This window comes from Haemorhous mexicanus, chromosome Z (assembly GCF_027477595.1).
Source record: "Haemorhous mexicanus isolate bHaeMex1 chromosome Z, bHaeMex1.pri, whole genome shotgun sequence".
NCBI lineage: Eukaryota > Metazoa > Chordata > Aves > Passeriformes > Fringillidae > Haemorhous > Haemorhous mexicanus.
The window spans coordinates 59,977,163-59,990,825 of NC_082381.1; the positions used below are offsets into that span (position 1 = coordinate 59,977,163).

Consider the following 13,663-nt stretch of genomic DNA (forward strand, 5'->3'; position numbering starts at 1 on the left):
AACCAGTCTATGACCTTTTTATTTAGAATATTTAGCATTATATCATAAGTCTCTGGAATACAGTGAATGTTGCAAAATGGGAAGTGGGATAAATTAAGGTGTTGGTTTGGTTTGGTTTGGTTTTTTCTGCTTTAATCTGGTTTGGTTTGGCTTGGTTTGTGGTTTTTTTTTTTTTCCTTAGCTGGATTTTTGGGGTTTTCGGGGTTGTTTTTGAATTCTGTTTATTTGGATTTTTACTGCATCAGAAATTTCTGTGTGTAATTTGACAAAGGAAGAATCATTACAGAATTTTTTACTCAGAGTGAGTCCATTTGCATACCCCCTGAAACTTTATGCTGCTAGGCCAGTAAGACTGTGCTAAGTGAAACTGATGTGGGTGATTGTATGTGGGCCAGACCACATTGTTTACTCGGCTGTCAACCTACATTTCTGAGTCTGAGCTGAAAATATTTCAAGGGAACAGTTGTGATTGTCATCTTCCAACTTTTATTGGTACAAAATGAGTCTTAATAACTGAAAAAGTTATTGTAATTTTTAAGGAGTCTCCTCAAATATATGTGAATGTATAAGCAAATGAGGCATTTGAAATAAGTGTCTTTGCATTTTTAATTTTTTCTGATGTCTTTATTCACCCTTGCTATAAATGCTTACAAAGGATACAGTATGATGTGCTTTTTAGCAATTTTTGTTCTGACCTAGTAAAATTTTTAATATTTCAGGCATATGATGAAGTTTAGTCCTAAATTGAATTATTTTATACTAGGAGCTTTCATACAGGCCAAACAGAGAATCTAGAAACAAATTTATGAGGGTCTGCATCCTGTACATATCTGCCCATAGTAAGTTCACATGCTGAGCTAGCTGTAGTCAGACTGCAGGCTCTCACTTTAAAGAAGATGAGGTCTTATCCTCGTATTCAGCTTTTCATAGAGGAGTTTTTCCATAAAAATTTCTCTACACAAGTTTGCAGGAGCTGTGGAAAAAAGGGGGCTGAAGTAGTAATTTCAAAAACATTTTGTCAGACATTTTATTTGAGTGCAGACAAAAAGTATTACCTATCCTTAAAGCACAGCACAGAGAACAGAACAGCTACTTTAAAATGGATTATTCTATAACATGATGAAATGTGAATTAATTAATTCCATTCACTATTCCAGAATTCTACTTAAACTTTAGAAAGTCAATGTAGAGGTGCAGAAGGGAAGAAAGTAATGTCTTATGCTCATGCCAATATATTCAAATGTTCCAATCAAAATGAGTTATTTTTGTGTCACTTCAAAAATATTTTTCATGGAGCCATAATGTGCAAAAAAACTCCACTTCTATCTGGATAGTGGTAAACCATCTCTCATTTTAGAAGTTCTTGTGGCCCTTGAGGGCACAGCTTGACTGTTCATTGAAGCAGCAGCCTAATTTCTATGGGATTATAACAAATAAATGCAAGCTCAGTGTATTTAAGGTGAGCTGCAATAAATTCAGTTTTCCGTCGTATATTAAGAGTGCCATTTGCAGTAGTTTCATAGTTGTCACTTTGGCTTCTCGAGTCCCAGCAAGAAGTGCACACCAAGAAAGAGATGGTGGGAGCCCTCAGCTCTTGAATGACAAAGCTTGTGCTACTCTTCAGAAGTCCAAGTTACGGGTATCTCCCACTCTGATTTTTTTTTTTTTTAGCTTGCATTTAAATGGTAATACTGCAGCAGATTTTATGATGCCCTTAAGAAAATTTAAGTGCAGAAACATGAGATGCTGATTTTAAGTGAATTTCACTTATTTTATTTTAATTACAGTTCTGTTATTTTAACTGCATTTATTGATGTTACCAAGGAGAGTTCCAAAAGTGCTGAAAGACTCTGGTATCATAGCTGGTAACATATTACATCTTATTTTTTTGGCAGATTTAATTGCAGTGGAAGGTTTCCATATAGATTGTTGCTGTGCTTAATGGACTGTGTTGTGGAGAGTTTTTCTTGAACTATGCGCTGCGGTTGTTAAGGGAGATCGAAAATAGTTGTCAGTTCTCAATCAAAATTGCCCTCATGTTAATAAGCACAACTGTGTGTGCAGTTTAATTGTGTTTGCTATCAGAGTGCCTAGCCTCTTAGGTCACAATCAATGTCAAGAAACTGACAACATTAATTGTGGAGATAATTTGTGTCAAACCTTAATTAACAACCTTTATAAAGATAAAGGCAACAAACACTACTTTTCATTTTGCTCCTGCTGGGTTATGATTTCACATACCCTTACACTGATGATAGTTGCTTTATATGTAACAAGATTAACGTTTTGGTAGAGTAGTAAAAAGAGGGATTGCATAGTACTTACCTGTCTCCGCGGCAGTTAAATTTATAAATTTATTTATGCTCTAAAGTATAGTTTATCTTTTCTGATATCATATGAGACATGAAAAATAACTGACTTACTTCCAATATTACATGTTGGAGGAGAGTCGTGGCAATTTTTTTTCTAGAAATGTCTTACTTATGTAAAAAGAAGCTCTGACCAGACAGATACGTACCTTATTTTTTTTGGCTAAGTTATGGTCTAAATGAAAAGCAAAGATCACCCCAATTCCATTCTATACTGGCCTGTGAAGCTTTTTTATTGATGTAGATAGTATTAGTCATATCATACAAGAAAGTGGATTTTATATACAGGCTTAAAACTTGTTTTCCTTGAAAAATGTTTAAAAGTTGACAATTGCATCATTATGTACAACTGCCCTTGTTTTCTGTGTCTAATGCTATACCTCTAATGCTAGGTAATTAATAAACAACAGTTTCACTAATTGTTGTGAAAACAACAAAAATTCACACAGGATGGCAAAAAATACTGTTGTTCAGGTAGCTGTAGCTGTGTTAAGTGTTCAGCCCTAGGTCTGCAACTCCGCAATGTAGGTAGTAATGCTCTGCAGAAGCCAGTACGCAGTTTTTGCAAGGAGTTGTAGCAGCTATAGTCGTGTAGTCCTTCACCAGATTTTGGACAGTTCTGCATTAGAAATTGCTGGAAAACTGGTTGTACTCCTTAGAGCAGTTAAGTTTGGTGAAAGATTTTTAATTTAATTTATTGCTATATGTGCTATTTGCTGCGTCTAAGCTACTATACGGAGTTACTGTGTGCTCTTGGACTTTGTTGTGAAGTGTTTCTCTTTCTGTGGTTTGAGTTCTAACAGTGAATTCACAGAATGTAAAAAAAAAGCTAAAGGAGCATGGCAGCATATCATTTTTCACTTGGTAGCCCGTGATTATAACTTGTGTCACAGAATGTCAGTATATAGATTCAGTCAAGTCCCTTTACATATCACAGTGCTGAGTTAAAACAAAAAGAGTTCAAAGAGAGCAGTTTTGTTGAAACCCAGATGCTCTTCATCAGAATATATTTTTGCCTTTTTTGTGGTTCAGACATAAGGCCTGTGGCTTAGGAAAGGATCTCTAGTATTTTCACTTCAAGTGTGTTTTATTTGCTAAGGTTTTGGCAATTTTTGACATCAGAGAAGTTCTTTCATAATTTCACCATGGCAGTAGTGGTACACAGTTTTGCTGAGATGTGCTCTTGCCTTTTGGTTTAGGTACATTTTTGCCAGGAAAATTAGCGGAGCATAAATCTCTCTTCTGATACAGTCCTTTTTTCCTGGACTCTTAATACATAATAATTTACCTCCACCATGCAAAATTACAAGTGCTTTCTCCTAAATGTCACTGATTTTAATGTCTCAAAGGTGAGCTTCCTGTTTTCATGACACCCTGTGATCGCAGCATCAAGTAGCTAATCGTGATATTATTCCAGTTGATTGATGAGCTCATTTTGAAACAGAAGTCAAATTGGATTTTTTATTTATAATGGTGATAAAAAATAATGTGTGATCTTGCTATTCCGATGCCATCACATTTCGGTTTTAATATAAATTTCACTAGTAAAATCTGTAAGTACTTTCCTGACCTTTTAGGTTTCTTAAAATAATGCTTTCTCATGCAGGTGAATGATATCACTGGAGAAACAAAGCATTTCTTTTTTTTTTTAATTTTTAAATCTTGATGTGACTTTTTTAAAATTTATGTTTACTGCTTGGATTAATATGGTTAATTTTTTTTTTTTTGTTTTTGTTTCAGCACCACCAAAGTTTACAAGAACTCCTGTTGACCAGACAGGGGTTTCAGGAGGAGTTGCCTCATTCATCTGTCAAGCCACAGGAGATCCAAGACCTAAAATTGTCTGGAACAAAAAAGGAAAGAAAGTCAGCAATCAGAGATTTGAGGTATTAGGTCCATTGTTCTGTTCCTCTGAAAAACATTTTATTCCAACTTTGTTTTTGATCCCACTATGTGTGCTTTATTAACAGTGATTTAGCAGAATTGAATTGTCTATCGGGGATGATTTGGTGGGAATACTCAAATGAAGTTTTTATTTTGGAAACGTGGTTGTGCGTGGAACCATTAAAGAGAAAACTGCTACTCCTGTTTTCTAAGCTAGCTTGGTTGAACTGAGGAGCTCTGTGGTGCCTCTGTTCAGTTTCCTGGCTCATGAAGAGCTGGTGGGGACATGAGTTGAGCAGTGACTGCTGTCTCCAAACCACCTTCTTTTCTGACAAGGTGCATTGAGCAGGCTTAGTGTTTGACTGCTTCTGCTGCCACAATTCCTTACCCCTTTTGATGAAGGAGATGAAAGGGGGCACTGTAGTTCCTGCTGCTGAAGAGGAAAAGTAAAACTTGCTTGCTTTTGATTTTTTTCTTAACGATAAAATAGGAAAAGGCTTGGAAGAACCACAATCTTCAGTTAAAAGAAACAGTGAAAATAATCAGCTCAAAGGATTCTGATTATTTAGGGGAGATAAGAAAACAAGTACTATTCCCTCTTGTAGAGGCAAGAATAATTAATGTCAAATATGGATTGACCTTCAACATGAAGTAAAAACTCAGAAAATGGGGGAAAGCTTTTAGAAGAGATATCAAAACTGGCACTAAGAGTGTGCAATTGTCTCTTAAATATTTTCAGTGTTAGATATGAGAATTCTGTTTGCTTCAAAACAACTGTTCAAAGATTAATGATTTGTATACAAAATGTTTGTGACATGCATTATATGAGAAAATTATCTAGCATACAATTATTAACAACTGACTGAATATTAAAGTCCTCTATATTAATTTTTCTTAGCGTTTGTGAAGATTATTTTTTGTGGCTTTCAGGTTTGATTCTTATAGAAGAGCTGCATTTCTTCTGTAATCCAAATTTATTTTCTTGATTTTTGGTTCAATAAATATCTAAAGACATTCGAATTCGTTCATTAACCATTATAATTTCCGGCTTGTGTATTTACTACAACATCAAAAACAAAATCATTAACTTAAATGCTACCTCCTAATGCCAGAAATTGCTTGCACTTTGCAGAGGATATGCAGAGCTGTAACTGGCTAGAGGGATTAACATAGTAGTTTTATCATAAATTTTACACAATTTGTCCTCTTCTGTTCATGGAACTTTCACTCAAAGTGAATTCTAAACAGAAAAAGATGGTGCATGTCTACGTTTACTGTGTGTTATTCTGCAGTATGTCATGGTGTATTTCCTTAATAGATTGCTTTTTAGGGATCTGTGTACCTATTTTTAGGGAGAATAAGCAAACATAAAGTAGTTTTACTTCCATAAAAATTATTTGCATGCAACTATAAAAAACATCTTAAAATGTTTTAAAAATGCCTTTAGTGGACTGTTGAACAAACAGTATCGCTAAGTAAGATGAAGTGTATTTCGAACAAATAGATGACATTTGCCAAGCGTTTTATAATTTTTATCATGTCTGCTGAGCAGAGCAGTTACAAAGTGTGCATACCAAATCATTATTTTAAACAGCTTTTCTTGGTGTTTGAAGTTAGGCTGTTAATTCATGCCATAGAATCTGTAAATAAGAAAAGAACAACAGTAGAAATTATATTAAAAAAATACATATGAAACGTTTGGCAAACAAGATATGTCTTGAAATTTTCAGCTGAACCAATAAGAGAATATTTATTTTGTTTTCTTTCACATTAATATTTTGTATATTTCTCTGAGTTACTTAATGATGACAGACATCAAAATGTTTTACCTGAACACCTGTCTTCATATAGTAAATATAGCTGGAAAGGATTCTAGTGGTCCATCTTATCCACATGCTTTCCCAGGGATGCTGGGTGTTACTTCATTATAATTCAACAAATTTGGACAGTCTCCTTCAGGGTTTAATGAAACTTGTCATGATTACCTGTGCCCCACGTGAAACCAGAACTCCTGCTGGAACTTGATGTATGTAGCAGTTGGGAAGCAAATAGTTTATTTCTTCTCTCTTGACTGTTTATATATTTGAAGACCATTGTCATTGAAATTTTGTTCTTACCAGCTAATTCTCCCAACTTATTGACAATAGCATTGAAAGCTTGGCAGTACTTCTGAAATTAAAATATACAGTAAGACCTCGAGGGTCTTCTCTAGTAATCTTTCAGCTCTTATTTATATTACAGATATAGACTCTGAATTAGGATCCTTTTTTCCTCCTCTTCCTGCAAATTAATTCAAATATTGGAATTACAGAAATCTGCTTTAATTTGCTGAGAAGTCCTTCTCAGAGGCACTTAAAAAAAAAAAAAAACAGAAAAGGGAAAAATAAAAGTTGAAAATTACATCATTCTACCTTGTGTGCAAAAATGCTTTTATTAAAAAATCTCTGTCATAAAAAAATAGAATCTCCTCCAGTAGATGGGGAAGAGTTAGGAATTAACTAGCTGTGGTATGCAGGAAAGGGGAGAACTCATTGCACGAAAAATAAATCCCCTTTATGATACATATTTTGGAGACACCAGACTTGAAACTTTATCTCTGGAATATTTGCCAAATCCAATCTGCTGCAATTATTTTCAGTGTCTATCCAGATATATTTACTCAGCATTCAGGTTTAAACGATAGCAATTACTCTATTTTAAGTATGTCTGTGAGTATTTGGATCCTGTGCTCTCATTTTATATCTATAAATTTTTAGTCTGACTGCCTAAAGATTTTGAATTTTTTTTCCCTTGTAAATTTCAATTTTTGAGAATTCTAGTTATTCCTTTAATTGTGGATCAGGTGGATATTTTATCTGATCTAGATTGGTTTAAGATGGCTTTACTGGAGGAACAAGAAAAATACATCCAGTGAACTATCAAACAAATTCAGTACCAAATTACCCCAGGGTTCTTATCTTACTTGCACCTCTCCCAGTGCTAAGTGGAAACTGAGCGATTCCTCCAATGGGAATAGTGAGATGAAGGGCATGTTTACCATCATCTCTAAGCCCGGACTTTATAGCTCTCTTTTGTCAACATGTACAGTGATCTCGTAGGTTGCTTGTGTGAAAATGAGACAGAAGGACACAAGCAGATGTGCAGATAGACATATCTGTAAATCACTTTGTGCATATATATATAGATTATGGACAGATACTAATTATTTTGTAGAGAAAAACAAAACAAAAAATTGTGACTGTCCTTTGTTTATAAGTACCATTTATCTTACGGAGGTACTGGTATGTCTCAGTTATTTTTTAAATTTCTTTTTTAAAAAGTAGATTAAAGAGATTACTGCTATTACTTAACTATTAAGAAGGTTTTTCCAGGACCTACAGAGCGTTGCAGTACTCACCAATATTTGATGTGATTCTGACTTCAGATCAAGAAGGAAATAAGATCTGTTCAGTGAATTTTCTCATATAAATGTTATTACTTTTTGTGTGAATATTGCAATTTTAAAACTATGTCTTAGAAGTTTTGCTGTATTATTTAGCCTCCTAAATGATCACTTTTTAGATAAATTTACTTATTTTGTGGGTTAAATACAAAGCTAAACCGAGTCATCCTGTTTGGTTCAGAAATTGCATACAGTTATTAACTTTGGAGCCAAATGAGTGAGTGAGCTGCCCTCTGTGAGTAGAGAGGGAATATAGCTGGCAGCAATTAAAATGAATGTAACTGTCATTTTAAGGTGAAGTTCTTTAGCTAAGAGAATTGAGAAGCATTGGTGGTGAACTTCAGAATAAGAGAGCATTAAGTCACAGACTTTTTTCTTGGAGCCCTTGTTTGCTGGCTTGGTTTTTTTTGTTTGTTTTTGGTTTTGTTTCTTGTTTTTTTTTGGGTTTTTTTTGGGTTTTTTTTTTGTTTTTTTTTTTTTTGTTTGTATGTTCATTTGTTTTTTGTCCTGTATTTCTTGAAACTATATTAAAGTGGCCACTGAGTACTCACTGACAAGCAATGTATGTTCCAAGTATTGCCACTTAAACATTTTCCCATATGGCTGGAATTTGTCTTGCTACATAAATTTGAGAAACGAACCTGCCTTTGGTGACTGGAATACCAACAGGCCCCAGTTCACGAACAGATTAACTGAGGGATAGGTATTTGTAACAACATCTGTGACAGCTTTTGTTTCCTTTTATAGGTAATAGAGTTTGATGATGGATCTGGATCAGTTCTCAGAATACAGCCACTGCGCACACCCCGAGATGAAGCTATTTATGAATGTGTGGCTTCCAACAGTGTTGGCGAAATAAGTGTGTCCACGAGACTCACTGTTTTACGCGGTAAGTTCTTTCTAAACATGACTAATTCACTTCATAGAGCTTAGTATACTGCATTGTTGCAAAGCAGAGGATCCTCTCTGGCAGTGGTAAATACAAAGTTCTTTACAGATGGACCTCGCTATAGTCCCAATGCTGATCATTATAAACTTTAAAAAAAAAACTCAGCTGCTGTGTTTGTGACTTTTGACCATAAAATGGTAATGTGAGAATGTAGGGAATGACAGAATAGACTGAAGAAAAGAAGAAATAAGTGAAACAGGAGTGCCACACACAACAGGTTATCAGTTACTACTCAAGCAAACCACTTTATGAATGCACTTGATTCACATTTTAGTGCTGCCTGGGTACCTTAGCTTTGTTCAATCAGCATTTACACAGAAATTTGCTCAATTAACAGTGACCTTGAAAAGTTGCGTGAACAGTTTTTAGATGAGGTTAAGCTGCTGCAGAATTTCTCCCACAAGCAGTCATAAAAAAGGTGGAGGCTTCTTCCACTTCAGATATATGTCACCTGAACTGTATTACTTCAATAAGAAGTTTTTGAAAATAGTATTCAGTTTTTTCAACTCTGTCAGGGGTGAGGATAGTAATGTACTGCCAAGCCTGCTGTCTAGATAATACTCAGGGTAGAAAATACTGATAGTCAAATTACCTGAACATTTTGTTTTGTCATCTGGAAATGAATAGACACTGTATTTGGAGTTACTTCATGAAATATCACACTCTTCAGTTTGCAGGGCTGGCTTTACGGCTGAAAATTACTGTCTTATATTTTGATATTACATGGCATTACAAGGTTTGCAAAATTACTAGGTGCCTGTTTATAGGAATTGAAGATAATTAAGCAGCTTTACAGAATTTGTAGGAAAATTTGTGGAATTTGTAATTACAGTATGTTTTTTTCCTGATCCTCTATCCCAAGGAAGATTTCTTTTTTCGTGTTATTCCCCAAAATTCAATTTCTTCTAGAAAAAAAAGTTTCTATAATTTTATTTGCTATTTTAATCGTTTCAGACATTTCTGACATTTGAGTTGGAGACAGCTAGCAACACTATGTGCATATATATCAAAAATTAACCCTAAAGACATACTTTTTTTCCTTAGAGGAAGTCTGATGTAAGCAAACCTTTTCAGTATTTAAAATTCTTACCTCTAATGCCGTGTTTGTTCCTTATAATATCTTGTGAAAATTCTTCCCAATAAAGCCAATGAAAACAGGAGAATTCATAGATTGATGTTTTAACAGCACCATGGACCTGTTCTTAACTCCCTTAGATAAGGTTTTTCCTTTATTAACTGATAGGGGGACTTTTTATGTACAGTTTCCACATTGTTGAAAATGAACATAAAATGACATTTTATATTCCATTAGAAATTTTACATACTAAAGGAGGATTGGGAAGAGAAGCAAGGAAAAGCAAAAACAGTATGAAAACTCAGGTGGAAATAATATTATTTCTATTCAGGTGGAAATAATAGTTTCTTGTAATGTGTGTACAAGACTGCTGGTCATGAAATGAGTATGCATGTGTTTTGAAAGAGAATGCTGTAAACTGGAGTTCTCATTTTGGCTTTTGTAGAGAAGCAACAGTCCTCTTATCTCTCTACCAAGAACCACAACAGTTGCAAAAGATAGAGGGGCATCTGGACTGACTGTACAATGTGGTCTGTTTCTTTATGAGTCCTATTGATTATTAATAATTTTTTGTAACAAATATGTAGCTTTGCTGCCTATTTTTTGCTTGACAGTAAGCGCAGTAATAGTGGCTCAGTGCCTACTTCCGACAACACTAGTATTGCATCCTGTTTTAAAAGCAATAAATAATGATATGCATATGCAAATGACTAATGAAAAAATCTTATTGGTTATGAAGTTAAAATTCAAATAAATTTAAATTAAAATTATTTTTTTTAATTAAAACCACTGAAATATAAAGATTGAGAATTTTATCCAACCATAATACATATGGCTTTTGCAACTGCGGAAATATATTTGCCCTAGGAGTAGATTTATGGATTTAATCTGAAACTGGGAACATACGAGAACTCATGAACATACTGTGACTGTGGATTTAGATAAAGGGGTAATGTCATAGAAAGCAAGGAGCCTGCAGAGAAAAAGGGCATTACTAAGAAGTTTTGATGGGGTTAAAATTTGAATTGCTAAAAATACAATGGTTTGCTGTATTACTTCCCAAGACACGGCATAATTCAGTGCTAAGGGCATTAGCCTGGAAGATAATTCTATTATTGTAAAGCCTCTACTTTGCAAACTTACACAAATCTTAACTTTGTACAGTCTGCAACAGTAGAAAGCTGTTGTTTTGGACAAACACTCCATTGATGATGCCTTTTTGGGAAGAAGTGCCTCTGCCTCGCATAGCTGCTGTAGGAATAAATATATACTATAGATGTCAACAGGAATTAACTAGATTTAATGAAACACAAGACAGAGTAGAGTGGGTTGGAGCTGTGGTTGCTTATGCTTTATTCATCCCTGTGGTATGTTTGCGACTCTGGGTTATATAGGGAGAAGATGTCTATATAACTTTCATATGTTCTTTTAATTGTTCTGCAATGGTTCTGCCAGCGACCCAGCTTGTCATTTGTGCCTCTTGCAAGATGTCACCCAGAGGTGGAAGTCAGATTTTACTCACAATTCAGCCTACAAGTATTGTAACCCTAATATAGAATGTCAGTAAAAGCAGGGCAATTCCAGGAGCAGAAGTGTCTACCTACATTCATTTTGCTTGATTGGTCTTTCACAAATCCCAGCTTTGACTACTGCAGATAATTTATGCAGCACAGAACAGCAACATTTTTTCTGATACGTCTGTGTCTTTACAGCTAAATTTGTCAGTTTTTCTCTGTGGCCGTATGGAGTAACTAGTTCCATGCATTACAGATGCTGCTACCATGTTTTTTTAGGTTCCTAACAAATTGACCAATTCTTAGTATTTGGGTCTTAAAGAACTACGAATGTAAATAAATTTTTAGCTTCTAGGTCTTAGAAATTTACAGTGTGAGAAGGAAGAAGGGCAGAAAAGGCATCTACAGTTGATAACATTTCAAGGCCTTACCAGAAACAAAATATTGGGTCCTTTTTTCTGTTACTAGAGTAAATCAGGGAACATTCCAGGCTAAACTTGCACTTGTTAGGCTGAATATTGTGAGAGTCTGGAACAAGAATGAATGTCTGAGAAAACTGGAAACTGCTTTTGGTTTTCTGTATATAAAGAAGTTGGCTGCTTTCCATGACAGATTCACCCTTATGAAAATGTTGAATTTGAAGGGAAACAAGGCTTGAAAAGAGAAGTCTGAAAGTTGACTATTTGAGACAGGCCGGCAAGAAGAGTCAATACAATTTATTTTGGAGGTTTTTGTTTTGAAAGTTTGTGCTGAGAGCCATAAGAGTGGTTTTGATTCTTTTATTTATTTATTGATGCTTAATACACATGCCTTTCTAGCCAGGAATGTCAGTGTTGTCCTGGGGAGCATTAGAAGGAGCATTGCCAGCAGGTTGAGGGAGGTGATCCTCCCCCTTCTCAGCCCTGGTGAGGCCACATCGGGAGTTCTGTGTCCACTTCTGGACTCCTCAGTAAAAGAGAGACATGGAACTCCTGGAGCAAGTCCAGCAAAGGTCTACAAAGGTAATGAGGGGACTTGAGCATCTCTTTTGGGAGGAAACACTTAAGGAAATGATGATGTTTAACCTGGAGAAGAGACAGCTGAGAGGGGATCTTACCAATGTCTGTAAGTAAGTGCAAAGATTATGGACCAGGCTCTTCTCATTTGCGCCAAGCAAAAGGACAAGAGGCATCAGGAAGAAAAACTGATGCACAGGAAGGTCCATCTGAATATTAAGAACTGCTTTAGTGTGGAGGTAACTGTGTACTGCAGCAGAATGCCCAGAGAGGTTGTGGACTGTCCCTCACTGGGGATATTCAGGAACTGTCTGGATGCAATCCTGTGCTCGATGTGAGCTCAGCTGACTATGTTTGAGCTGGAAGGTTAGACCAGATGATACCACTGCAGTGCCTTTCAACCCTACCTGTATTGTGATCTATGTATAAGCAATAAAAAGCAACAAGGTGTAGGATCTTCCTACTCCCCAGACATCAGAGATGAAATAGCTTTCCTTTTGCTGTCCATTTGTTACGTTAAAGCCACCTAAATCTGTTTTTAGGTCTTGCAAATGGTGGATATCAAGCATTTTTCCCTAGTTGTAGAACAAGAGTTCTAGTGTCATATATAAGTCTATAAATTGTTCAGGAAGAAGGAATTAGGTGCTTTCTTCTAGTAAAGAAACCAGCAGCAATTCTATTTAGTTAATTTTCAGGAATCCCGGTTTTCATTTTTAAAAATATTTTTGTGGTTACCTCTTTATAAAGTTTGTCAAGACCCTGAGGGCATGAAGAAGCCTTAGCTTCAACTGCTAGGTATATGAGTAAAGCACGGAAGCGTGCAGGTTTTAAGTAAAAATGTAGAGCACAATACATCTATATTCTAATGTTGCTCCTGTTTGCTCTATTTTTCTTGTTGTCTGGAAAGTAAAGAGAGATACTGCAACAGGGCATTTATGCAGAAGGCACAATTTTCTCTTACTCTTGTTGATTATGTTAATACTCTGCATTACAAAAGTACTGATACACTGCATTGGTGTGCCACAGGCAGTATATAAGCCTGAAAGAAGTAAAATTTCTGTGGAAAGTGTCTAGGGTGGTTGTTCCTTTTTATATTATTAGAAACCGATCGATTCAATGTCAAACATTCACTGCTGCATAAACTTAAATTTCGAAAAATAGTGAAATATTTACTGTATAATGTGTCCCTGTCCATTGAAACCCACAGATATTGAAGCAATTGTGAGAGAGTTTTATGAGGCTCTCAGAAGTGCACAACATTTTTACATTAGAACAGAAAACAACGCCAAATCTAGACAAAAGCAACCAACCAAACAAAAAAGACCCCCAAACAATCCAAATCAGAGATGATAAATGCAAGGTATTACAGCTTTTGTTTCTGCTGCTAGCAATAGATTCAGTGATAATAGAAGCTCATTTCTGTATTTTCAATCTA

The 13,663-nt window shown here is 35.4% G+C and overlaps 1 protein-coding gene across 1 annotated transcript in view; it reads left to right on the plus strand.

Moving 5' to 3' along the window:
- PTPRD (protein tyrosine phosphatase receptor type D) overlaps positions 1 to 13,663 on the plus strand; it is a 368,121-nt gene that overhangs the window by 135,543 nt on the left and 218,915 nt on the right. Inside the window, exons 3-4 of the mRNA XM_059874048.1 lie at positions 4,110 to 4,255; positions 8,443 to 8,584. Of these exons, the coding sequence (XP_059730031.1) occupies positions 4,110 to 4,255; positions 8,443 to 8,584 (288 nt within the window). The remainder of the gene's footprint in view (positions 1 to 4,109; positions 4,256 to 8,442; positions 8,585 to 13,663) is intronic.